At 57.3% G+C, this 26,678-nt stretch overlaps 1 protein-coding gene across 3 annotated transcripts; it reads right to left on the reverse strand.

The window, feature by feature from the left end:
- Positions 1-1,821: 1,821 nt before the first annotated feature.
- On the reverse strand, positions 1,822-25,824 carry LOC127587518 (aquaporin-10-like). 3 transcript variants are annotated; one of them, XM_052045911.1, is made up of 7 exons: positions 25,724-25,824; positions 24,586-24,741; positions 20,926-21,052; positions 16,178-16,315; positions 14,639-14,757; positions 12,000-12,217; positions 1,822-2,567 (listed from the first exon to the last, which is right to left on the reverse strand). In XM_052045911.1, the coding sequence occupies exons 1-7, from the start codon at positions 25,730-25,732 to the stop codon at positions 2,492-2,494; spliced, it is 843 nt and encodes a 280-aa protein (XP_051901871.1). In that variant the 5' UTR covers positions 25,733-25,824; the 3' UTR covers positions 1,822-2,491. The 3 variants fall into 3 exon arrangements, with proteins under 3 accessions (XP_051901871.1, XP_051901870.1, XP_051901872.1); XM_052045910.1 differs by lacking the exon at positions 1,822-2,567 and adding an exon at positions 4,820-5,410; XM_052045912.1 differs by lacking the exon at positions 1,822-2,567 and adding an exon at positions 8,738-8,926.
- Between the last annotated feature and the right edge of the window lie 854 nt (positions 25,825-26,678).

The following is a 26,678-nucleotide window of genomic DNA, read 5'->3' on the forward strand; positions in this document are numbered from 1 at the left end:
CAACATAGCACGCCCGCAACTTCCTAACCCGTACGTCTTTGGAATGTGGGAGGAAACCGGAGCACCCGGAGGAAACCCACGCAGACACACGGGGAGAAGGTACAAACTCCTTACGGACAGCGGCCGGAATCAAACCCGGGTCGCTGGCGCTGTAATAGCATCACGCTGACCGCTACACTCCCGTGCCTGTCTTCATTGGCCATTATACTCCTTCGGCCAGATCTATCCCCCACTCACTGAACCCTCCTACATCCCTCTGTGGGGGGGGGGGGGGGGGGAATGGACAGTCAACGTCTCAGGTCAAATTCAAAGTCAAGTTCATTGTCATATGCACGGGGGCAATGAAAAACTTACTTGAGGCAGCATCACAGGCACAGAGCATCAGATAAGGAGCTTTCACAAGAAAAATATCAATTAAACATAAATTATTGATGCAAGAGTTGGGGGGGGGGAGACAACCAATATAGAGAGGTGATGGGGGAAGGGGTGGGAGGTGAGGGGTGGGTCTGGGTGAGGAGGGGTGAGAGAGCGACAGAGGTGGAGGTGACCGAGGGCTGCAGACAGTGGGGTCTGACGGGGTGGGTGTAGGAGGGACTGGGTCGGTCAGGAGGAGAGAGAAAAGTAGGGGAGGGGAATACGAGGGGCTGTTCCTCTGTGTGTGGCCTCACCCTGGCAGTGGAGGAGGCCGAGGACAGACAGCTCGGGTGGTGCCGGGGGCGTATGGGGGTGGGGGAACAGGGAGGGGAGTCACGACGGGGAGCTCCGGACGGCCTCAGACAGACGGAGGGAAGGTGCTCGGCGGAGCGGTCTCTCCCGGCCTGTGTTCCGGCCCCGCCGCGGGGGGGAGGGGAGGGGAGGGGAGTCCACGCCGGGGGCACCGGATGCGGCCGGCGAGGGTTGGAGGAGGTGCGGGTGAATGTCCGCCTCGCCTGGAAGGGGCTGGGTGGTGGTGTAGGGAGGAGGGGACAGGGGCAGGGGGTACACCTCCAACTGTGGCAGAGGTAAGCACCCCCCCCCCGTCCCTCCCCCTCTACTTACCACCTCTCACCCCTCCTCACCCGGATCCACCCATCAGTTCTCACCCCTCGCCTCTTTATACTGACCGTCCCCTCTATCTTTCAATCCCAGAGGAAGGGTCTCCACCCGAAACGTCGACTCCCCCACAGAAGCTGCCCGACCCGCTGAGTTCCTCCAGCAGTCTGTTTGTTGGTCCACGTTCCAGCGTCGACGACCCTCTGTGGTATCATGACGTCCTTGCTTTCTGAACTATCTTCAGGTCAAATTTAGCTGCCAGACCTTCAATGCTTTCATCACGCAGCCCAGTGGCACAGCGGGTAGGGCCGCTGCTTCATGGCTCCAGGGACCCGTGTGTGTGTGTGTGTGTGTGTGTGTGTGTGTGTGTGTGTGTGTGTGTGTGTTTTTGGGGGGTGGGGGTGGTGGTGGGGCTGTCTGCACGGTCTCCCTGTGACTGCGTGGGTTCCCCCTGGTTTGGTAAGTTGGTTTAATTCCGGCCGCTGTCTGTAAGGAGTTTGTACATTCTCCCCGTGTGTCTGCGTGGGTTTCCTCCGGGTGCTCCGGTTTCCTCCCACATTCCAAAGACGTACGGGTTAGGAAGTTGTGGGCATGCTATGTTGGCGCCGGAAGCGTGGCGACACTTGCGGGCTGCCCCCAGAACACTCCACGCAAAAGATGCATTTCACTGTGTGTTTCGATGTACATGTGACTAATAAAAATATCTTTTTGTCACACGTACTGAGATACAGTGAGAAGATTTTGTCTGCGAGCCATCCAGACAGATCATTCCGTACATCAGTACATCGAGGGAGTACGGAAGGAAAACAGAATGCAGAATAAAGTGTCCCAGTTACAGAGAAAGTGCAGTGCAGGCAGACAATAAGGTGCAAGGGCCACGACGAGGTAGATTGTAAGGTCAAGAGTCCATCTTATCATCCTAAGGAACCGTTCAATAGTCTTATAGCAGCGGGATAGAAGCCGTCCTTGAGCCTGGTGGTACGTGCTTTCAGGCTTTTGTATCTTCTGCCTGGTGGGAGGGGGGAGAAGAGAGAATGTCTGGGGTCGGTGGGGTCTTTGATTATGTCGGCTGCTTTCCCGAGGCAGTGGGAGGTGTAGACAGAGTCCATGGAGGGGAGGCTGGTGTCCGTGATGCGCTGGGCTGTGTCCACAACTCTCTGTGGTTTCTTGTGGTCCCGGGCAGAGCAGTTGCCGTCCCAAGCCGGGATACATCCAGGGAGGATGCTTTCAATGGAGCGTCTGTAAAAATCGGTGAGGGTCAGCGGGGACGTGCCGAATTTCCTTAGCCTTCTGAGGAAGTCGAGGCGCTGGTGAGCTTTCTTGGCCGTGGCGTCTAAGTGGTTGGACCAGGGCAAACTGTTGATATTTACACTTGGGAACTTGAAGCCCTCAACCCTGTATTGAGTGACTCAATGATTCAATGTTTTAAGAGTTTGCTGTAACATATGCCTTTATGTCCTTATGCCTTGCACTGTACTGCTGCCGTACTACTGTACATATGTCGGTGATAACAAACCGGATTCTGATTCTGAAGGCTGGAGAGGAAGAGAGAGAGGGAATTAAAGTGGCAGGGTACCTGGTACCTGGTACCTGCTGACAGTACATAGGTGCTCTGTCTATGGCTTGGGTACTCAGGGAAGGGGAGGTGGTCCGTTGAAACCATTCCCAATCAGAGCCAGACCTCTGGATTGCAATACCCAACAAGAATACAAATGGCAGCCTTTATTAGTCAAGGCGCTGAGTTCAAGAGTCGGGAAGTTATGTTGCAGCTTTATAAAACTCTGGTTCGGCCGCATCTGGAGTGTTGCACTCAGTTCTGGTCGCCCCCATTACAGGGAGAGTGTGGGGGCTTTGGAGAGGGTGCAGAAGGGGTTCACCAGGATGCTGCCTGGATTAGAGGGCACGAGCTATAAGGAGAGGTCGGACAGACTCGGGTTGCTTTCTCTGGAGCGGCAGAGGCTGAGGGGAGACCTGAAGTTTATAAGATTACGAAAGGCATAGATAGACAGCCAGTATCTTTCTCCACCCCCCCCCCCCAGGGTCGAAATATCTAATACCAGAGGGCATGCATTTAGGGTTAGAGGGGGGTAAGTTCAAAGGAGATGTGCGGGGCAAGTTTTTTTAACACGAGAGCATTGGCTGCCTGGAATGTGCTGCCAGGGGTGGGGGTGGAGGCAGGTACGGTAGAGGGGTTTAAGAGGGATTTTAGATAGGCCCATGGATGTGCAGGGAATGGAGGGGGATGGTCGCTGTGCAGGCAGAAGGGATCAGTTGAGTTAGATGTTTAATTAGTTCACCTCAACATTGTGGGCCGAAGGGCCTGTTCCTGTGCTCTAACCAGACCTTACCGGAATTTTGTAACCTATCATTGGACCAGAGATCTGACCCCTCTGATATCCACCCCAACACATCCCGAAACACGATCTGCCCTACAGGAAGGATCCATCAGATGGGACACTTCAAGCGGAGGATGTCGGAATCATCAGAAAGTTCTGCCAGCATTTATCGCCCATTCCTCACCGCCCCCATCGAGTGGGCCGGGATGAGCCTCCGTCCCGAACTGCCTGCGGTCGGCGTGGGGGGAGGCGCTCCCGCGGTGCTGTCGGGGGAGGGAGTTCTGGGGATTCGGACCCGGCGACGGTGAAGGAACTGCCGATGTGCTTCCCGAGTCGGGATGGCGGAGGGGGAGGGGGGATCCTGCGGGTGGTGGTGTCCCCCCTCGGCGGGGAGAGGTGGCGGGTCGGGGAGGTGCTGTCGGAGTAGCCCCGGGCGAGGGACCGCGGTGCGTTCTGTGGACGGTGCGGCCGCTGTGGCGGAGGGAGGGAGACACGGAAGGGTGGGGGGGGGGAGCAAGAAGGACTGAGGAAGGAAAAGTCCATTGGGAGCGCGGACGGTGGGAAGGGGTGGGGGGGTCCCGTTGGGAGGGAAATGGGGTACGGCGATGCGATAAACAGAAAGGAGGACAGAGAGAGGGAGAGGAAGAAAGACAGGGGGACGCCAAGCGGTAATGAATGGATGGAGGGAGGGAGAGGGAGAGAGGGAGAGAGAGCGCGGGATGGAGGGAGGGAGAGAGAGCGCGGGATGGAGGGAGGGAGAGGGAGAGAGGGAGAGAGACACGGGTTGGAGAACGCGGGAAGGATGGAGGGTCCTCGCACATCCCCCTCCCGGTGAGGACACTTCCCCTGCGCCCCCCCAACCCAGGGACCCCTCCCTGCGTTTTGCTCCGCAGGTCCCAAGGGCCAGGAGTCTGGGAAAATCCGCCCGGATTCCCACCAGGCAGAAGGGAGACCACCCTTGCCGGTCCGCCCGGCGCGAGGAGCTCTGTTATCGTGGTTGTGGGGGTGGGGGGGGAGGGGGGTTCGAATCCCACTCACGGTGCCAACCACAGCCTGTCGGAGCGAGCATGGAAAGATCCCGCCGCCTCCTGTGGATGGGTGTTGGGGGGAGGGAGCGAATTTTCCCACTGGGGCCGATGTTTGCCCTGTCTCCCTGAGTAATGGCCGGTGTTGGTGGGGGGGGGGGGGGATCCGTAGGAGAGTCATTGCTAGTGGGATCCTGCTGTGCCCCACCCCACCCCCACGTTGGTGATGGACCCCTGAAGGATTGGGAGCCACAGGTGGGAAAGAATCAGCCAACTTTTAATTAAATCAGAGAAGGAGAGACCGCGTAACATTGGGACTCTGCTCGTTCCTACCCCTCAACCACTCCTCTTCCCCCCCTCACCAACCCCCTCCTCCCCCCACCCCGTCCCACCCTCACCCACCCTCCCAGTAATGGAGACCACCAGGCCGCTGATCTTGCCTGCTCTAGGCCCCTGTTGCCAGGGCGACGGTCGCCTAGGCCGAGCGTGTACCACATGCTTGGGACGCGTAACGCAGGCCTGGTACGCATAGCACAGGCCTGGTACATGTATCACATGCCTGGGACACGTAACACAGGCCTGGTACACGTCACACAGGCCTTGTATACACCACGGGTCTAGTACGCGTAACGCAGGCCTTGTACATGTAACACAGGCCTGGTATACACCACAGTTCTGGTACGAGTAACGCAGGCCTGCTACATGTAGCACGGGCCTGGTACGTGCAGCACAGGCCTTGTACGTGTAACACAGGACCTGTACACAGCATAGGCGCAGATGTTCCCCCCGGGGTCTGGGCGGATCCTGGGGCCGTGTGTTCGAGGAACGGCCCGGCCCTCCTGGGTCTACACGGGATCTTCCTGTGCCAGCCGCGCCTCCTCCTCGGCCGCCCTGGCCTCTCCGGGGTGCGGCACGTCCTCGTGGTGGAACTCAATGAGCAGCTCGTAGATCAGCGTCCCCAGGAGACCCCCCAACATCGGGGCGACCAGTGGGATCCACCACCAGCTGTTCCCAGCCCTGGGGGGAGAGGGAGGGGGGTGGGGGAGGACGGGGAGGGGGCGAGGGAGAAGGAGAGGGTGAGGGGGGGGGACGGGAGAGGGATAGGGAGGGGACGAGTGCGGGAGAGAAAGGGAAGGGGTGAAAGAGTGGGGAGAGGGGGAGGGAGGGTGTGAGAGTGGGGGAGAGGGGGAGAGGTGGGAGGGAGGGGTTAGGACGGAGGGAGAGGGAAGGGGAGAGGGGGGAGGGGAGAAGGGAGGAGAGAGGAGGGCGGGTGGTGAGGAGGAGGGAGGGGGAAGAGAGCAGGGGAGGGTTGGGAGGAGTGGGCGGGTAGAAGGGGGTGAGTTGGGTTGGAGGGGGGAAAGATTGGGAGGGGAGGGGATGGGGAGGGGTAGGGAGGAGGTAGGAGAGGGGAGGGGAAGGGATGGGGAGGGGTAGGGAGGAGGTAGGAGAGGGGAGGGGAGGGGATGGGGAGGGGTAGGGAGGAGGTAGGAGAGGGGAGGGGAAGGGATGGGGAGGGGTAGGGAGGAGGTAGGAGGGGGAGGGGAAGGGATGGGGAGGGGTAGGGAGGAGGTAGGAGAGGGGAGGGGAGGGGATGGGGAGGGGTAGGGAGGAGGTAGGAGAGGGGAGGGGAGGGGATGGGGAGGGGTAGGGAGGAGGTAGGAGAGGGGAGGGGAGGGGATGGGGAGGGGTAGGGAGGAGGTAGGAGAGGGGAGGGGAAGGGATGGGAGATGGGAGGAGGGGGTGGGGAGGGGAGGGGAGGGGGTGGGGTGGGGAGAAGGGGAGGGGTTGCAGAGGAGGTGGAGGGGGTGGGGCGGGGAGGAGGGGAGGGGTTGCAGAGGAGGGGGAGGGGGTGGGGCGGGGAGGAGGGGGAGGGGTTGCGGAGGAGGGGGAGGGGGTGGGGAGGAGGGGAGGGGTTTGCAGAGGAGGGGGAGGGGGTGGGGCGGGGAGGAGGGGGAGGGGTTGCAGAGGAGGGGGAGGGGGTAGGGCGGGGAGGAGGGGGAGGGGTTGCGGAGGAGGGGGAGGGGGTGGGGTGGGGAGGAGGGGGAGGGGGTGGGCGGGGAGGAGGGGGTGGGGTGGGGAGGAGGGGGAGGGGTTGCAGAGGAGGGGGAGGGGGTGGGGTGGGGGGGAGGGGTTGCAGAGGAGGGGGAGGGGGTGGGGTGGGGAGGAGGGGGAGGGGTTGCGGAGGAGGGGGAGGGGGTGGGGTGGGGGGGAGGGGGTGGGGTGGGGAGGAGGGGGAGGGGGTGGGGTGGGGAGGAGGGGGAGGGGGTGGGGCGGGGAGGAGGGGGTGGGGTGGGGAGGAGGGGGAGGGGTTGCAGAGGAGGGGGAGGGGGTGGGGTGGGGGGAGGGGTTGCAGAGGAGGGGGAGGGGGTGGGGTGGGGAGGAGGGGAGGGGTTGCGGAGGAGGGGGAGGGGGTGGGGTGGGGAGGAGGGGGTGGGGTGGGGAGGAGGGGGAGGGGTGGGGCGGGGAGGAGGGGGTGGGGTTGCAGAGGAGGGGGAGGGGGTGGGGCGGGGGGGAGGGGTTGCAGAGGAGGGGGAGGGGTGGGGCGGGGAGGAGGGGAGGGGTTGCAGAGGAGGGGGAGGGGGTGGGGTGGGGGGGAGGGGTTGCAGAGGAGGGGGAGGGGGTGGGGCGGGGAGGAGGGGGAGGGGTTGCAGAGGAGGGGGAGGGGGTGGGGCGGGGAGGAGGGGGAGGGGTTGCAGAGGAGGGGGAGGGGGTGGGGCGGGGGGGAGGGGTTGCAGAGGAGGGGGAGGGGGTGGGGCGGGGAGGAGGGGGAGGGGTTGCAGAGGAGGGGGAGGGGGTGGGGCGGGGAGGAGGGGGAGGGGTTGCAGAGGAGGGGGAGGGGGTGGGGTGGGGGGGAGGGGTTGCAGAGGAGGGGGAGGGGGTGGGGCGGGGAGGAGGGGGAGGGGTTGCAGAGGAGGGGGAGGGGGTGGGGCGGGGAGGAGGGGGAGGGTTGCAGAGGAGGGGGAGGGGGTGGGCGGGGGGGAGGGGTTGCAGAGGAGGGGGAGGGGGTGGGGCGGGGAGGAGGGGGAGGGGGTGGGGCGGGGAGGAGGGGGTGGGGTGGGGAGGAGGGGGAGGGGTTGCAGAGGAGGGGGAGGGGGTGGGGTGGGGGGAGGGGTTGCAGAGGAGGGGGAGGGGGTGGGGTGGGAGGAGGGGGAGGGGTTGCGGAGGAGGGGGAGGGGGTGGGGCGGGGAGGAGGGGGAGGGGTTGCAGAGGAGGGGGAGGGGGTGGGGCGGGGGGGAGGGGTTGCAGAGGAGGGGGAGGGGGTGGGGCGGGGAGGAGGGGGAGGGGTTGCAGAGGAGGGGGAGGGGGTGGGGCGGGGAGGAGGGGGAGGGGTTGCAGAGGAGGTGGAGGGGGTGGGGCGGGGGGGAGGGGTTGCAGAGGAGGGGGAGGGGGTGGGGCGGGGAGGAGGGGGAGGGTTGCAGAGGAGGGGGAGGGGGTGGGGTGGGGGGGAGGGGTTGCAGAGGAGGGGGAGGGGGTGGGGTGGGGAGGAGGGGGAGGGGTGTAAAGGGAGGGGCGCGGAGTGGAGGGAGGAGGGAAAGCGGGAGGACACGTCAGCGAAGCCACATCCCACATCCCGATCCACGCGTGGGAAGGGTTGGGAAGGGGATTTACCTCCCTAACCCCCACCTCCCTGTGGGGGGCGGTGGGGGGGGTGGGGGGTGGTGTGGGAGGTGAATCCTTTGACCTTCCGGATTTGGCAACGGAGTCTCACCGGACCGATTCCTGAGGCGAGATCAGGTGGGCTCAACCTAACTCCCATCGGAGCATAGAAGCAGGGGGTCCCACAGGACCCGCTCTCATCCGGAGCAGGCGGAACTTCCCCACCAGGTCACTGGATACACTCAGGAAGGAAGTGGGAGTATTTCTTGGCGAGGGAGATGGGGAGACGGATGGCCGAACTGGAGCAGGGCAGATGGAGGTGGACAAAGTTATGAGAGGGATCGACGGAATAGATGGGGCAGGCACGGTAGTGTAGCAGTTAGCGTGACGCTATTACGGCGCCAACGACCCGGGTTCAATTCCGGCCGCTGCCTGTAAGGAGTTTGTACGTTCTCCCCGTGTCTGCGTGGGTTTCCTCCGGGTGCTCCGGTTTCCTCCCACATTCCAAAGACGTACGGGTTAGGAAGTTGCGGGCGCGCTATGTTGGCGCCGGAAGTGTGGCGACACTTGCGGGCTGCCCCCAGAACACTCTACTCAAAAAGATGCATTTCACTGTGTGTCTCGATGTACATGTGACTAGTAAAGATATCTGATCTTATATAGTGAGACAGAAACAGGCCCTTCAGCCCAACTGGTCCATGCCGATCAAGATTCCCATCTAAGCCAGTCCCATTTGCCCGCATTTGGCCCGTATCCCTCTAAACCTTTCCGGTCCGTACCTGTCCAAGTGTCTTTTAAACATTGTTAATGTACCTGCCTCACCCACTTCCGCTGGCAGCTCGTTCCACATACGGACCACCCTCTGGGTGAAGAAGTTGCCTCTCAGGTTCCTATTAAATCTCTTTCCTGTGCCCTCTAGTTCTTGATTCCCCGACCCTGGGGGGAAAGACCGTGCGCATTCACCCTATCGATGCCCCTCATGATTTTATACACCTCTATAAGGTCACCCCTACGCTCCAAGGAATAAAGGCCTAGCTTGCCCAACCTCTCTCCATGACGCAGTCCCTCGAGCCTAAGTCGTGGTATCGAAAATTAGAGAGCATAGTGTCGGGTGAGGGGTTTATGGAGTGGTTCGAATCTGATGCACTGCGCGCAGTTCTGGTCACCAAGGAGGTGACTGCACTGGAGAGGGTGCAGGGGAGGTTCACCAGGACGGTGCCAGGGACGGGACGTCTGTCAATGAGGAGAGACTGGAGAGGCCGGGTCTGTTCTCCCTGGAGCGAAAGAGACTACTACAAAAAAACTACAGCACAGAAAACAGGCCATTTGGCCCTTCTAGTCTGTGCCGAAACATTATTCTGCTAGTCCCATTTACCTGCCCCCGGTTCATACTCCCGTCCATGTATCTATCCAATTTACTCTTAAAAGTTAAGAGTGAGCCCGCATTTACCACGTCAGATGGCAGCCCGTTCCACACTCCCACCACTCTCTGAGTGAAGAAGTTCCCCCTAAACCTTTCCCCTTTCACCCTAAAGCCATGTCCTCTCGTACTTCTCTCTCCTAATCTAGGTGGAAAGAGCCTACTCGCATTAACTCTGTCTATACCCCTCATCATTTTGTAAACCTCTGTCAAATCTCCCCTCATTCTTCTACTCTCCAAGGAATAAAGTCCTAACCTGTTCAATCTTTCCCTGTAACTTAACTCCTGAAGACCCGGCAACATTCTAGTAAATCTTCTCTGCACTCTTTCAATCTTACTGATATCCTTCCTATAGTTAGGTGACCAGAACTGCGCACAATACTCCAAATCTGGCCTCACCAATGTCTTATACAACCTCACCATAACATCCCAACTCCTATACTCAATACTTTGATTTATGAATGCCAGGATGGCAAAAGCCTTCTTTACAACCCTGTCTACCTGTGACACCACTTTCAGGGAATTATGTATTTGAACTCCCAGATCCCTTCGTTCCTCTGCACTCCTCAGTGCCCTACCATTTACTGTGTATGTCCTACCTTGATTTGTCCTTCCAAAATGCAACACCTCACACTTGTCTGCATTAAATTCCATCTGCCATTTTCTGGCCCATTTTTCCGGTTGGTCCAGATCCCTCTGCAAGCTTTGAAAGCCTTCCTCGCTGTCCACAACGCCTCCAATCTTAGTGTCATCAGCAAACTTGCGGATCCAATTTACCGCATTATCATCTCGATCATTGATATAGACAACAAACAACAATGGTCCCAGCACCGATCCCTGAGGCACACCACGAGTCACAGGCCTCCAGTCTGAGAAATTGAGAAACAACCATCCACAACCACTCTCTGTCTTCTCCCACACAGCCAATTTCATGTCCAGTTTATAACCTTTCCATGGATACCCACTGACTGAACCTTCTGAACTAATCTCCCATGTGGGACCTTGTCAAAGGCCTTACTAAAGTCCATGTAGACAACATTCACAGCCTTTCCTTCATCTACTTTCTTAGTGATCTCCTCAAAAAACTCCACAAGATTCGTTAAACAAGATCTACCATGCACAAAGCCATGCTGACTATCCTTAATCAACCCTTGGCTGTGCAAATACTTATGTCCTATCTCTCAGAACACCTTCCAATAATTTACCCACCACTGATGTCAGGCTCACTGGCCTGTAATTACCTGGTTTACTCTTCAAGCCTTTCTTAAACAGACCTGGTAGAGGTGTACAAACTTCCGAGAGTTTTGGACAGGGAAGATAATCGGAAACTTTTCCCCATGACAGAGGAATCTAAGACCAGAGGGCATGGGTTGGGGGTGAGGAGTAAGACCTGTGGAGGGGGTTTGAGGTGGAATTTTTTCCCCTGGGGGAGGGGGGGAGGAGGAGGGGGTTGGAATCCGGAACGCACTGCCTGAGGCGGGGGAGAGGCGGGAGAGACTCTCACAGCGTTGAAGTATCCGGACGGTCACTTGAATCGGCAAGGGAGGGAAGGGTACCCAATGCCTGGGAATGGGATCGGTGTGGATGGGTCGGCAGGAAAGGGCCTGTTTCTGCGCCGTGCGCCATATCCCGGCAGGAGAAGCGTCAACACAGGCAAGGCGGTGTAAATTACACGCAAACTTGTGCAAGCGGTATGCAGGGTGTGGATAGTGCAGAGGGTTGCCAAAGGACACAGCAGGATGTGGATCAGTTGCAGATACGGGCAGAGAAGTGGCAGATGGAGTTTAATCCGGGCAAGTGTGAGGTGTTGCACTTTGGGAGATCAAACGTAAAGGGACAGGTCACTGTTAATGGCAGGACCCTTAACAACGTTGATGTACAGAGGGGTCTTGGGGTAGCACAAGTCGACAGGGCGGTAAAGAAGGCGTACGGCGCGTTTGCCTTTGTTAGTCGAGGCGCTGAGTTCAAGAGTCGGGAAGTTATGTTGCAGCTTTATAAAACTCTGGTTAGGCCGCATCCGGAGCATTGCGTTCAGTTCTGGTCGCCCCTCCATTACAGGAAGGGTGTGGAGGCTTTGGAGAGGGGGCAGAAGAGGTTCACCAGGACGCCGCCCGGATTAGAGAGCACGTGCTATAAGGAGAGGTCGGACAGACTTGGGTTGTTTTCTCTGGAGCGGCTGAGGCTGAGGGGAGACCCGATGGACGTTTATAAAATTGAGAGGCACTGATAATCTTTTTCCTCCGGTCGAAATATCTAATACCAGAGGGCGTGCATTTAAAGTGAGAGGGGGAAAGTCCAAAGGAGATGCGTGGGGCGTTTTTTTTTTACACAGAGAGCGGTGGGTGCCTGGAACGTGCTGCCAGGGGTGGGGGTGGAGGCAGATACGATAGAGGGGTTTAAGAGGCTCTCAGACAGGCCCATGGATGTGCAGGGGATGGAGGGAGATAGACAGGCAGAAGGGATTAGTTTAGTTAGGTGTTTAATGACTAGTTCGGCACAACATTGTGGGCCGAAGGGCCTGTTCTTGTGCTGTCCTGTTCTATGTTCAGAAGCCGACAGGGACACGGTTAAACCCGAGCGCACACTCACGTGAATACTTCGGAGCCCCAGCCAGCGACGAAGGTGAACATGCGTGGCCCGATGTCCCTCGCGGGGTTAATGGCGTAGCCAGTGTTGGCTCCCATGCCCATCCCGATGGTGAGCACGCAGATGGAGGTCACCAGCGGCCTGAGGAAGTCGGGCAACATGGCGTTCCGGGAATCGCCGATCGCCAGGATGCAGATCAACAACACCCCGGTGGCTATCACCTGTGGAGGAGTTGGAGGTGGGGGGGGGGGATAAGAGGAAGCATGGTCAAAGTAACCACCGTCGTTAACGGGACGGCAAGAATCCACTGTCTCGCTCGACGATCCCTCCCGTCGCTCAATATCCAAATCGACCTCGGCTCTTACATAATCTCCGAGTCTCTCGGGGAGAAAGTTCCAAGGATTTCACCACCCTCCAGCTGAAGAAGTCAGCCTCTGTCCTGCTGTTATAAGACTATCGAACGACAAGATGGACTCTTGACCTCACAATCTACCTCGTCGTGGCCCTCGCACCTTAATGTCTGCCTGCACTGCACTTTCTCTGTAGCTGTGACACTTTATTCTGCATTCTGTTACTGTTTTACCCTCAATGCACTGTGTAATGAATTGATCTGTATGAACGGTGCGCAAGTTTTTCACTGTACCCGACAATAATAATTTGTCAATTTGTCAAAATACCCCATTTCCGTCCTGATTTATTTTGAGACTGGGACCCAAATTTCTTGTCAAAAGACCTGACTATCGGGGACATCTCAGGACTCTGCAGGTAGGTAGGAAGGCAAACCAACTTGAGTGTAGGACCTGAAGCGACCGTCTCCAAGTTCAGTAAAATTCCGATAATCCATGATCCTGTAGTGCTGGACTGGCTGATTTTCCAGACCAGTGGATGTTGTTCCTATTCACACCACACCGCTTTTAATTCCCTTGTTTGTCGATGCTGCCCGGGAGTGGAATGAAGCTTTTAGTGAACCCAGTGGGGTTCTAAGGGAGCGGGAAACGGGTTCCCCAGTGGGGTTCAAAAGGGAGTGGGAAATGGGGTCCCCAGTGGGGTTTAAAGGGAGCGGGAAACGGGGTCCCGGTGGGTTTAAAGGGAGCGGGAAACGGGAAGTCAGACACTGAACCTTTGGGATTTTCGGATCATCGGAGTTTCACTGTACACCTTCTCCCTCTCAGCCATTCCTTCGGGATCGAGGGTGACCCCCCCCCCCACTCACTCCTGTCCTGAGGTGGCTGATGAGGTCAGTGCCTGGCCCACGGACTCGAGGGGAGGGACGGGATGGGACGGGGACGCGTGCCGGGGAGGCGTTCGCTCCTTCCGCCGCCGCGCTGAATCGAGGTCCCCCCCGCCCCCCGCCCCCAATCCCACCCCCGACACTTCTCCCCAACTCACGGGGGAGGGATCCCCCAGGAGCCGGTGTGGGAACGGTGCTGTTTGTGCGGCAGAGGGAGGGAAGTCAACGAGGGGGTTAGCCGATGAGGAGGGATCGAGTCGCCTGGGATGATACTCGGGAATTCAGAAGAACGAGAGGGGATCTGACAGAAGCGTGTCAAATTATTAAAGGGAGAGATAAGATAGAGGCAGGAAGGTTGTTTCCACTGGTCGGTGAGACTAGAACCAGGGGACATAGCCTCAAGATTTGGGGGGAATAGATTTAGGACGGAGATGAGGAGAAACTGCTTTTCCCAGAGAGCATTGAATCTGTGGAATTCTCTGCCCAGGGAAGCAGTCGAAGCTTCCTTATTAAATGTTTTTAAGACACAGTTAGATAGATTTTTGCACAGTAGGGGAATTAAGGGTTATGGGGAAAAGGCAGGTAGGTGGATCTGTCCACGGCCAGACCAGCCACGATCTTATCGAATGGCCGAGCAGGCTCGACGGGCCAGAGGCCGGCTCCAGCCCCTATTTCTTATGTGGTTACGATTTCCAGGAGGGCAGGTTTGTCCAGCCCAGACCGCACCGGGAATGTTGTGCACAGTTCCGGTCCCCTGACTCAGGAAGGGATGTCCTTTCCACAGAGGGAGGGCGTTGAAGATTCACCAGACGGGACGGGGGGTCCAGGGACGGCGGGTTTGAGGAGAGATCCGGGCGACTGGGACCGTGTTCTCTGGGGTCTGGAAGAACGAGAGGGGATCTCGTTGATGGGGCTCGACGGGGAGGGTGCTTCTCCCGGCCGGGGAGTCTGGGACCAGGGATCACCGTCTCGGAATGAGGGATCGGCCGTTCGGGACGGACACGGGGAGAGATTTCCTCACCCGGGGAATCGTTGGAATTTTCTCAGAATGTTAAAGGATACGGATATAATGCAGGGAAATGGTGCTGAGACATGACCCCTCGCCCTCTCCGCGCTGTGACCCCTCGCCCTCTGCACTGACCCTTCACTCCTGCTGCACTGTGACCCCTCATCCCCTGCACTGACCCCTCACCCCCAGCACCCTAACACCTCACCCCTGCTCTCCCTCACCCTCTGCATTGTGAGCCCCACACCCTTGCACTGACCCGTCACCCCCTGCACGGTGACCCTACACCCCCTGCGACCCTACATCCCAACACCACGACCCCCCCCCATCCCCCACGCCGCGACCCCCCCCCCCCCCCCCCCACCGTTCCTTGCGGAGATGGCGGTCCCGGGGAGAGGGGGTTACCTCGGTGATGAAGCCGTTGCGGGTGGTGATGTGTTCCGCGGGGTAGGTGGCGAAGATTCCGGCCGTCCCCCTGGGTCCCAGCACAGTCAGACTCCCGTTGGAAAACTCGTGGATAGAATCTGCGCGGGTGGGGGGGGGGGGGGGATGTTGAAATCGGAGGGGGTGAGAGTCCGCAAACACCTCGCCACCCCTCCCTCCGAGACCCAAACCGGGGCAACGATCTCACCGACGGGGGGGGGGGGGGGGGGGGGGGGGGTGGTTGAGGGATCTCCACGGGGGCATTTGAGGGATCTCCTCGGGAGGGGCCGTGAGGGATCTCAGCAGTGGGAGGGGTGGAGGGGGATCTCCGCGCAGTGTGGGAAGGGTAGTGGGGGAGTCTCCACATTGTGGGAGGGGAGGTGAGGGATCTCCGTGGGAGGGGATCTCCCCACCGTGGGGCCCTCACTTCCCTCACCGGGGGCATGATTGGTGACGTTGTCCAGTGTTACAGCAGCGCCAGGATCTGGTGGGGGTCAAGCCGGAGTCACATGGGGTTGGTGGGGAGATGGGGGTGGGGGGGGGTCGGATTGGACCCGTGGGTGTCCCCTGTTGCGCGCTTCTCGGTCTGAGATGGGACACAAACCCCAGGTGTGTCTCTGGGACCTTGTTAGAGACCCCTGTAGCAGGAGGGGTGGGGAGTCCATTCAGCGGTGGGTCAACGTTCCCTGAAAGTGGCCTCGCAGGTAGACAGGGCGGTGACGAAGGCGTTCGGCACGCTGGCCTTCGTCAGTCAGGGCACTGAGAACAGGAGGTGGGACGTTCTGTCGCAGTTGTACAGGATGTTGGTGAGGCTGCATTTTTGGTCAGTGTTGGTCGCCCTGCTGTAGGAAAGATGCCATTAAGCTGGAAAGAGCGCAGAGGGAGATTTACGAGGATGTTGCCGGGACTCGAGGGACTGAGTTATGGAGAGAGGTTGGGCGGGTTGGGACTGTTTGCATTGGAGCGTAGGGGTGACCTTATAGAGGTGTATAACACCATGAGGGGCATCGATAGGGTGAATGCGCTCAGTCTTTTCCCCCAGGGTTGGGGAATCAAGAACGAGAGGGCACAGGTTTAAGGTGAGAGGGGAGAGATTTAATAGGAACCTGAGGGGCAACTTCTTCACCCAGAGGGTGGTCTGTATGTGGAACGAGCTTCCCAGAGGAAGTGGGTGAGGCAGGTACATTAACACTTAAAAGACACTTGGAGAGGTACACGGATGGGAAAGGTTTAGAGGGACATGGGCCAAACACAAGCAAATGGGACTGGCTTTGATGGGTTAGCATGGACGAGTTGGACTGATGGGCCTGTTTCCGTGCTGTAGGATTTGATGTAAACGCGTCACGCTGTAATGTCACCATCCCCACCAGCAGCGGCGCTGTGGCCGGTGGGTCCAAGGACCCAGGGGGAGGTCGTCGACCAGCCCAACGGCACCAGGTTCCCCCCCCCCCACCACCCCCAAAGCACTCAGGGTCGTCCACCCCAACACCCCCTCCCGCCCCACTGAGCTGCCTCACGTACCGTAGTAAAGAGCGTAGGTGGTGGCCGCTGCCACGAAGGAGCCCAGGCATTCCGCCAGCGTGTAGAAGGGCATCTTCTGCCAGGGGAATCGACCCAGGGCGCACAGGCTCAAGGTGACCGCCGGATTCAGGTGTGCACCTGAGAAAGACAAGGTACAAGCGCAGGGGTGGGGTGGGGTCAGGAAGCAGCCAGTGTCACGGAAATCAGAGGCAAGGCAATCGTTTAAGTGATTCCTTTCCTCTGCTGATTCCTTCTTCAAAAACAAGGAAGGAAAGCACAAAGGCATCAAATCACAAAGAAGGCAGGCCAGGGGCTTTACTTCGTTAGGAGATTCGGTATGTCGCAAAAGACTCTTACAAATTTCTATTGGTTTTGGTTTATTATTGTCACTTGTACCAAGGTCCAGTGAAAAACTTGTCTTGCAAACCGATCGTACAGGTCAATTCATTACACAGTGCAGTTACATTGAGTTAGTACAGAGTGCATTGATGTAGTACAGGTAAAAACAATAACAGTGCAGAGTAAAGTGTCACAGCTACAGGGAAAGTGCAGTGCAGTAAGATGCAAGGTCACAACAAGGTAGATCGTGAGGTCAGAGTCCATCTCATCGTATAAGGGAACCGTTCAATAGTCTTATCACAGTGGGGTAGAAGCTGTCCTTAAGTCTGGTGGTATGTGCCCTTCTCCCCGACGGAAGAGGAGAGAAGAGGGAACAACCTGGGTGGGTGGGGTCTTTGATTATGCTGGCTGCTTCACCAAGGCAGCGAGAGGTAAAGACAAGAGTCCAAGGAGGGGAGGCTGGTGTCCGTGATGCGCTGGGCTGTGTCCACAACTCTCTGCAGTTTCCTGGGCAGAGCAGTTGCCGTCCCAAGCTGTGATGCATCCAGATAGGATGCTTTCTATGGTACATTGGTAAAAGTTGGTGAGAGTCAAAGATACATCTACAGATGTACGGTGGAGAGCATTCTGACTGGTTGCATCACCGCCTGGTACGGGGGCTCTGACGCGCAGGATGCAAGAGGCCGCAGAGGGTTGTAGACTCAGCCAGCTCCATCACAGGCACAACCCTCCCTGCCACCGCGGACATCTTCAAGAGGTGGTGCCTCAGGAAGGTGGCATCTGTCACTGAGGACCCTCGCCACCCGGGACGTGCCCTCTTCTCGTTACTACCATTAGGGAGGAGGTACAGGAGCCTGAAGACCCACACTCAACGATTCAGGAACAGCTTCTTCCCCTCCGCCATCAGATTTCTGAACGGTCCATGAACCCATGAACACTCCCTCGTTATTCCTTTCTCTTTGCACTATTTTTTTGGTGCTTTATAGTAATTTTATGTCTTTGCACTGTACTGCGGCCGCAAAGCAACAAATTTCACCTCATCTAAGTCAGTGATAATAAATCTGATTCTGCCCACCTCTAATTCCTCCTGTAACTGTCCCTAAGGGACCCACTCTGCTCCCAGCTGCTCATTTCCCCTTTTTGTACCCATAAAAGTTCCAACAGACCATTTTTATGCTTGTTGACTGCTGTTTGGATATTCTATTTTGCTTTCTGCTTCGAATTCTTGAGCGTTAACATCTAGGGTGACCTGTCCTGTGCCCAGCGCACAGGTGCAATCACAGGGAGGGCGCACCAGCGTCTTTTCTTTCTTGGGAGGTTCGGCTTGTCACCGAACACTCTGACAAACTTCCGCTGTTGGAAGTGTCCTGACTGGTTGCACCAGGGTCTGGGACGGCAATTCGAACGCGCAGGAAGCTGCAGAGAGTCGTGGACTCTGCCCGACACATCACGGGCACATCCCTCCCCACCATCGGGAGTATCTACAGGAGACGCTGCCTCAAGAAGGCAACGTCCATCATCAAAGATCCACCACCATCCGGGCCGTGCCGTCTTCTCACAGCTCCTGTCGGGCAGGAGGTACAGAAGCCTGAAGTCCCCACACCACCAGGTTCAGGAACAGCTACTTCCCTTCAACCATTCGGATCTTGAACCGACCGGCACAACCCTAATCACTGCCTCAGTACAGGAACACTGGGACCACTTTGCACTGCAATGGATTTTTTTTTGTTCTAATTGTGTTCTTTCTTGTAAAAAATTGTGTATAATTGATGTTTTTCTTGTGAACGTTGTGTATCTGATGCTCTGTGCCTGTGATGCTGCTGCAAATAAGTTTTTCATTGCACCCGTGCACACACGGACTTGTGCAGATGACAATGAACCCGACTTTGATTTTGACTTGTTAACGTAAATTTAAATTAACGTAACTTATACATAACTTGTAAAACAAAATAAACGTTACCACATTAGCACAAGTTGCAGGAAATATATCCTGAGGCAGTGTTGGGGTTTCTGAGGTGGGTTCGAGACCCTGACGGCAGTGGGGGAGAAGCTGTTGTTGAACCCTGAGGTGTGGGGCCTTCAGGCTCCTATACCTCCAGCGTCGAGAAGAGGGACGGTGGGGGTCCCCGATGATGGAAGTCTCCTTCCTCGGAGACGTCGCCCCTTGTGGATGTCCCTCGGGGGTGGAGGGGGGAGCTGTACCCGCGGTGGAACTGGCTGAGTCCCAACGCTCTGGCGTTCCTGTGCATTGGGAGTTCCCACACCAGGCCGTGGTGCAGCCAGTCAGGATGCTTCCCACTGTATGTCTGTGGAAGGTCGTCGGATTCTCCGATGCCGGATCTCCTTAAACTTCTAAGTAGAGGCGCTGGCGGGCCTTCTTCGTGGTTGTATCGACATGCCAGGCCCGGGGTAGATCCTCCGAGATGTTGACGCCCAGGAACTTGAAGCTGCTCGCCCTTCCCCCCCCCCGTCTATGAGGGCCAGTGTGCGTTCTCCCGACTTCCCCTTCCCGAAGTCCGCGATCGGTTCCTGGGTCTCGCTGAGGCTGTGGTTACGGCACCGCTCGACCAGCTGACCTGCCTCGCTCCTGCACGCCTCCCCGGCACCATCCGCGATCCGCCTGACAGCGGTGGCGTCAGCGGCGGATCTGAGGATGACGTTGGAGCTGTACTTCCCCGCACAGTCGTGGGCGCAGAGTGCGAGAGTAAGAACGGGGGCGGGGGGTGTTGCTCCCATCCCAAATACCCTCTGCCTGGGAGCCTTCCGTGGGGAGAGCACGGATACGGAAGGAGGCTAATCTGCAATCCAATCATAAGATATTGGAGAAGAATTAGGCCATTCGGCCCATCAAGTCTGCTCCGCCGTTTGATCGTGCCTGATTTTAAGCTCATTCTCCTGCCTTCTCCCCGTAACCCCCTCACCTATCAATCTCGGCCTTAAATACACCCAATGACTTGGCCTCCACCACCCTCTGTGGCAACGGAGTCCTCAGATTCACCGCCCTCTGCCTGAAGAAATTCCTCCTCATCTCAGTTCTGAAGGGACCTCCCTTTATTCTGAGGCTGTGCCCTCGGATCCCGGACTCTCCCACTGATGGGAACGTCCTCTCCGCATCCGCTCTATCCAGGCCTTTCAGTATCTGGGAGGTTTCAATGAGATCCCCCCCTCATCCTTCTGAACTCCAGGCCCAGAGACATCAAACGCTCCCTGTACAGTCTCCACTTCAGTTAGGCGTCCCAATCTCCGGCAACCTTCCGATCTTCCTGACTTGGGAGGTCGGGAACAGGACTGGGTCAATCAGCCTCGGTAGCCAATCAGTGGCTTGGATTCCCCAACTCCCCAACCCCCCCATGTCCATCGAACCCAAATCCATCCCTGTCCCAAAACCGGCTCCTGGTCGTTCACGGGAAGGAATTCAGGATTTTCCAACCTTGCCTGAGATTCCAAACTAAACTCCGGAAGTATTGAGTCATAACGGTACAGAGACCTGAAACAGAACTTTCAGCCGATTGTGTCCGTGTCAACGGTCAACCCATTTCCACCAACAACACTCCCAGGGAGCTGTTATTCTATATATAAACCCCCCGAACCCCTGGATTAGATCCCAGCCTGTGACCCACTCCCGGGGATCTGTTATTCTATATATAAACCCCCCGAACCCCTGGATTAGATCCCGGCCTGTAACCCACTCCCGGGGATCTGTTATTCTATATATAAACCCCCCCAACCCCTGGATTAGATCCCAGCCTGTGACCCACTCCCGGGGATCTGTTATCCTATATATGAACCCCCCGAACCCCTGGATTAGATCACACCCTGTAATCCACTCCCGGGGATCTGTTATTCTATATATAAACCCCTTGAACCCTGGATTAGATCCCAGCCTGTGACCCACTCCCGGGGATCTGTTATTCTATATATAAACCCCCCTGAACCCCTGGATTAGATCCCAGCCTGTGACCCACTCCCGGGGATCTGTTATTCTATATATAACCCCCCCCGAACCCCTGGATTAGATCCCAGCCTGTAACCCACTCCCGGGGATCTGTTATTCTATATATAAACCCCCCGAACCCCTGGATTAGATCCCAGCCTGTGACCCACTCCCGGGGATCTGTTATTCTATATATAAACCCCCCGAACCCCTGGATTAGATCCCAGCCTGTGACCCACTCCCGGGGATCTGTTATTCTATATATAAACCCCCCGAACCCCTGGATTAGATCCCAGCCTGTAACCCACTCCCGGGGACCTGTTATTCTATATATAAACCCCCCGAACCCCTGGATTAGATCCCAGCCTGTAACCCACTCCCGGGGATCTGTTATTCTATATATAACACCCCCCGAACCCCTGGACTAGACCTTGGGGAGGGTCTACGGGTCGTTCACTGAGATTGAACGTCCTACCTGAGACTCCACTTGACATGTAGATTCCGAACAGGACTCCGATGGCATAGCCCATGTTGATCGACAGGTAGGTCCCTTTCCGGTCATAGTTGGTGATGACCTGTGCCACAGTCGCCGATCCCATTAACTGGGGCAACAAAAAAGTTAACGGTAAGTTGTTGTTTAAATCAGTACAGAGAGCAGCCTATCCGGATGCGTCCCGGCTCAGGACGGAAACCGCTCTGCCCGGGATCGCAAGAAGCTGCAGAGAGTTGTGGACACAGCCCAGCGCATCACGGACACCAGCCTCCCCTCCACGGACTCTGTCTTTACCTCTCACTGCCTTGGTGAAGCAGCCAGCATAATCAAAGACCCCACCCACCCGGGTCATTCTCTCTTCTCTCCTCTTCCATCGAGTAGAAGATACAGGAGCCTGAGGGCACGTACCACCAGCTTCTACCCCACTGTGATAAGACTATTGAACGGTTCCCTTATACGATGAGATGGACTCTGACCTCACGATCTACCTTGTTGTGACCTTGCACCTTATTGCACTGCACTTTCTCTGTAGCTGTGACACTTTACTCTGTACTGTTATTGTTTTTACCTGTACTACCTCAATGCACTCTGTACTAACTCAATGTAACTGCACTGTGTAATGAATTGACCTGTACGATTGGTTTGTAAGACAAGTTTTTCACTGTACCTCGGTACAAGTGACACTAATAAACCAATACCAGTACCAGTAACTCCAGTGACTTACCTTCAAGGCAAGGGACACTCCTTGAGAGAGGCGCGCTTGCACCGCGCTGGGTTTGGGGGCCAGACACGTTCACCAAAACGCAATAGCAGGAGCTTCCTGACTCCCGAGATCTCCGGGTGAAAATTCGGAACCAACAAGACAAACGCCCCATTGGAAATCGGACTGAGGTGATTCATTTCGAAGACACCTTTCCAAGTACTGGGTGCAGTTCTGGTCACCACACTACAGGAAGGAGGTGACTGCACTGGAGAGGATGCAGAGGAGATTCCCCAGGACGGTGCCTGGGACGCAGCGTCTCAGTTATGAGGAGAGATCGGAGAGGCTGGGTCTGCTCTCCCTGGGGCGGAGGGGGGTTAAGGGTTGTTAAGAAGGTGTATGGAGTGTTGGCCTTCATTAGTCGGGGGATTGAGTTCAAGAGCCGCAAGGTGATGTTGCAGCTCTATAGAATTCTGGTCAGACCACACTTGGGGTATTGTGTTCAGTTCTTCACCTCATTATAGGAAGGATGTGGAAGCTTTAGAGACAGTGCAGAGGAGATTTACCAGGATGCTCCTCAGATTAGAGAGCACATCTTACAAGGGGAGGTTGAGCGAGCTCAGGCTTTTCTCTTTGGAGAGAAGGTGACTTGATAGTGGTGTACAAGAGGCATAGATCAAGTGGACAGGCAGAGACTTTTTCCTAGGGCGACAATGGCTAACACAAGGCGATATAATCTTAACATGATTGGAGGAAGGTATAAGGCGGATGTCAGGGGTAAGTTTTTTACACAGAAGGTGGTGGGTGCGTGGAACGCACTGCCGGCAGAGGTTGTGGGGGCAGATACATTAGGGACATTTAAGAGACTCTTAGACACATGAATGATAGAGAAATGGGGAACTATGTGGGAGGGAAGGGTTAGATAGATCTTAGAGCAGGATAAAATGTCGGCACAACATTGTGGGCTGAAGGGCCTGTACTGTGCTGTAGTGTTCTATGTTCTATTAAAGTCAAAGTCGGGTTTATTGTCGTCCACACAAGTCCGTGTGTGCGCGGGTGCAATGAAAAACTTACTTGCAGCAGCATCACAGGCACAGAGCATCAGATAAGCAGCAGTCACAAGAAAATCATCAATTACGATATAAATTACACACAATTTTTACAAGAAGGAACACAATTCGGACAAAAAAGCTGAAGTCCGTTGTAGCGCAAAGTGGTTACAGTGTTGCTGTACTGAGGGAGTGATTCCTCGGGGTACAGGCACATAGCCTGAAAGGGGTGTCACAGTTTGGATAGGATGGTGATGGAGGCGTCTGGCAGGCTTGACTTCGTCGGATGGGGTATCGACTACAAGAGTTGGAACATCACGTACAAGACGTCGGTGAGACCACCCCTGGAGTACTGCGTGCAGTTCTGGTCGCCCAGCTATAGGACGGACGTCATTGAGCTGGAGAGGGGGGCAGGAAAGATTTACGGGGACGTTCCCAGGACTGGAGGGCTCGAGTTATAAGGAGAGGCTGGACGGGCCGGGACTGTTTTCCCTGGAGCGAAGGAAGCTGAGGGCTGACTTTATGGAGGTTTATAACATCATGCGGGGTGTGGATAAGGTGGACGGTCACCGTCTTTTCTCCCAGGGTAGGAGAGTCTAAAAATAGAGGGCGTAGGTTTAAGATGAGAGGGGAAAGATTTAGAGCTTCACTCTGTGCCTGACCCCGGGAGTATGTGATGGGACGGTGTGGAGGGAGCTTCACCCTGTGTCTGACCCCGGGGGTGTGTGATGGGACGGTGTGGAGGGAGCTTCACCCTGTGTCTGACCCCGGGGGTGTGTGACGGGACAGTGTGGAAGGAGCTTCACTCTGTGTCTGACCCCGGGAGTGTGTGATGGGATGGTGTGGAGGGAGCTTCACTCTGTGTCTGACTCCGGGAGTGTGTGATGGGACGGTGCAGAGGGAGCTTCACCCTGTGTCTGACCCCGGGAGTGTGTGATGGGACGGTGTGGAGGGAGCTTCACTCTGTGTCTGACCCCGGGAGTGTGTGACGGGACGGTGTAGAGGGAGCTTCACCCTGTGTCTGACCCCGGGAGTGTGTGATGGGACGGTGTGGAGGGAGCTTCACTCTGTGTCTGACTCCGGGAGTGTGTGATGGGACGGTGTGGAGGGCGCTTCACTCTGTGTCTGACCCCGGGAGTGTGTGATGGGACAGTGTGGAGGGAGCTTCACTCTGTGTCTGACCCCGGGAGTGTGTGATGGGACGGTGTGGAGGGAGCTTCACCCTGTGTCTGACCCCGGGGGTGTGTGATGGGACGGTGTGGAGGGAGCTTCACCCTGTGTCTGACCCCGGGGGTGTGTGACGGGACAGTGTGGAGGGAGCTTCACTCTGTGTCTGACCCCAGGAGTGTGTGATGGGACGGTGTGGAGGGAGCTTCACTCTGTGTCTGACCCCGGGAGTGTGTGATGGGACGGTGTGAAGGGAGCTTCACTCTGTGTCTGACCCCGGGAGTGTGTGATGGGACGGTGTAGAGGGAGCTTCACTCTGTGTCTGACTCCGGGAGTGTGTGATGGGACGGTGCAGAGGGAGCTTCACCGTGTGTCTGACCCCGGGAGTGTGTGATGGGACGGTGTGGAGGGAGCTTCACTCTGTGTCTGACTCCGGGAGTGTGTGATGGGACGGTGCAGAGGGAGCTTCAACCGTGTGTCTGACCCCGGGAGTGTGTGATGGGACAGTGTGGAGGGAGCTTCACTCTGTGTCTGACCCCGGGAGTGTGTGACGGGACGGTGTAGAGGGAGCTTCACCCTGTGTCTGACCCCAGGAGTGTGTGATGGGACGGTGTGGAGGGAGCTTCACCCTGTGTCTGACCCCGGGAGTGTGTGATGGGACGGTGTGGAGGGAGCTTCACCCTGTGCCCGACCGGTGTCCCCGGGAGGGTTTGACCTGACACTTACGATCAGTATGTACTCCCCCAAGAATTCGGCCAGGCACTGTCGCAGTAGCTCGTTCTTCACCCGTAGGTGCCTCCGGAACGCCTTCACCCCCGTCGCCGCCTTGTCTAGCGCCCGTTGGACTGGGGTCGAAGCTCGATCCTCCATTGCCACGTCGACCTATGAGAAGCCAAGCCAGCGAGCGTCATGGCGGAGCGGCCTCGGGCCTCGCCTCCCAATTTCTATCCCCCACCCCACCCCAAGCTCCCGCAGTCCCACCCACACTCTCCCCTCCCCCTGTCCCACAGTTATCTCTGCTCCTCCAACTCCAGGACCCCTTTCCCCAATCTCTTTCCCCTGGTCACTGAGGCCATGCTCGTTGGCCTTGCCCATCCCCAGAGCCAACTTCCCTTTTGGCCTTCCTGGCATTCCATAAGCCTCCTTGCTCTGGCGAACCTTATCCTGGCGATACCACCCCTTGGGAATCCAGTGCCAACCCCTCGGGATGACCAACCAGCCGATCGCAGGACAACCGAGGCAGCCAATCAGTTCCACACAAGCACCTCCTTGTGACCCAATGACATCCATTGGCCATCGGCCAGTGGGCTGCTTCTGTCCTCTGATGGCTACCCAGCGGGGAGAACAGGCTCTTTCAGCCCACTGTCCGTTTTTCGTCGATCCCATCTTACCCCCCCACCCCCACGTTCCCATCAACTACCCACCCCTCCCGGCCAAGATTCTGCCCCTCACCCACACACTAGGGGGGCAATTTACAGCGGCTGATTAACCCACCGACCCCCGTGCGTCGTTGGGACGTGGGAGGGAACCGGAGCCCCCGGGGGAAGCCCACGCGGTCACAGGGTCACACGCACACACACACACACACACACACACACACACACACACACACACACACACACACACACACACACACACACACACACACACCAAGACCCCTTGCAACCTCCCAGGAGCATCAGGACCGAGGCTGGGAGATCTCCAGGTGACAGGGGTCAGGATCGAACCCGGGTCTCTCTGGAGCCGTGAGGCAGCGGCCCTACCCGATGCGCCAGCGTGTGGGGCCCCCAACTCCTTCAAGCTTCCCGTGTCCCATCCCCGCTGGAGGTCGACCTCAGCCCCGGAGAACTTCACCTCATCTTACCTGCGACATCGCTGCCGCTGAGATGTCTCTGTTGTCTCACCCTTGTCCCTCCGCCGCTTATCTCTGGAGGCCGTCAATTATTAACTGCTTCTCATTTCCCGATAAGCCGAGGGCACCAACCCTCAAGGGGACTGGACGCAGCCGGAGAGGGAGAGAACCTCTCCCTTCCCCCATTGGCCGCGGGGATCCGATCACTGATCACTGACCACCTCCCAGCCAATGAGAGTTGGCGGGGATCTTCCCTGCTCTTGCCCACCCTGCGCTGATTGGCTGCCGCAATCCGTCCCGCTGCAGAATTCCCCGGGGGGGGTGGGGGGGGGGATTGTTCGGTGCCTTTGATTCCCTTTTAAATCAGCGGTTCAAATCCCAAAATTCCACAGAGCAGTTAACAGTCAACTACCAACAGGTCCGGCCGAATTCCAACCCCGCGTCCCCTCAATTCCTTCCGCGTTACGTGACGGATTGTACGAGACGTCTGTGAGGCCGCACTTGGCGTATTTTCTTCCCTTTCGGTCGCCCTGCTCTCGGAAAGATGCCACTAAGCTGGAAAGAGCGCAGAGGGAGATCTACGAGGACGTTGCCGGCACTTGAGGGACTGTTATTGGAGGGAGGTCGGGCAGGTTGGGATCTATTCCTTGGAGCGTCAGGGTGACCTTATAGAGGTGTATAAAACCATGAGGGGCATCGATAGGGTGAATGCACTCAGTCTTTTCCCCAGGGTCGGGGAATCAAGAACTAGAGGGCACAGGTTTAAGGTGAGAGGGAAGAGATTTAAAGGGGAACTGAGGGGCAACTTCTTCACCCAGAGGGTGGTCCGTATGTGGAACGAGCTGCCAGAGGGAGTGGGTGAGGCAGGTACATTAACAATGTTTAAAAGACACTCGGACAGGTCCACAGATGGGAAAGGTTCAGGGGGATGCGTCAGCATGGACGAGTTGGGCCGAAGGGCCTGCCT

Source organism: Pristis pectinata, chromosome 40 (assembly GCF_009764475.1).
Source record: "Pristis pectinata isolate sPriPec2 chromosome 40, sPriPec2.1.pri, whole genome shotgun sequence".
In the NCBI taxonomy this organism is placed as follows: domain Eukaryota; kingdom Metazoa; phylum Chordata; class Chondrichthyes; order Rhinopristiformes; family Pristidae; genus Pristis; species Pristis pectinata.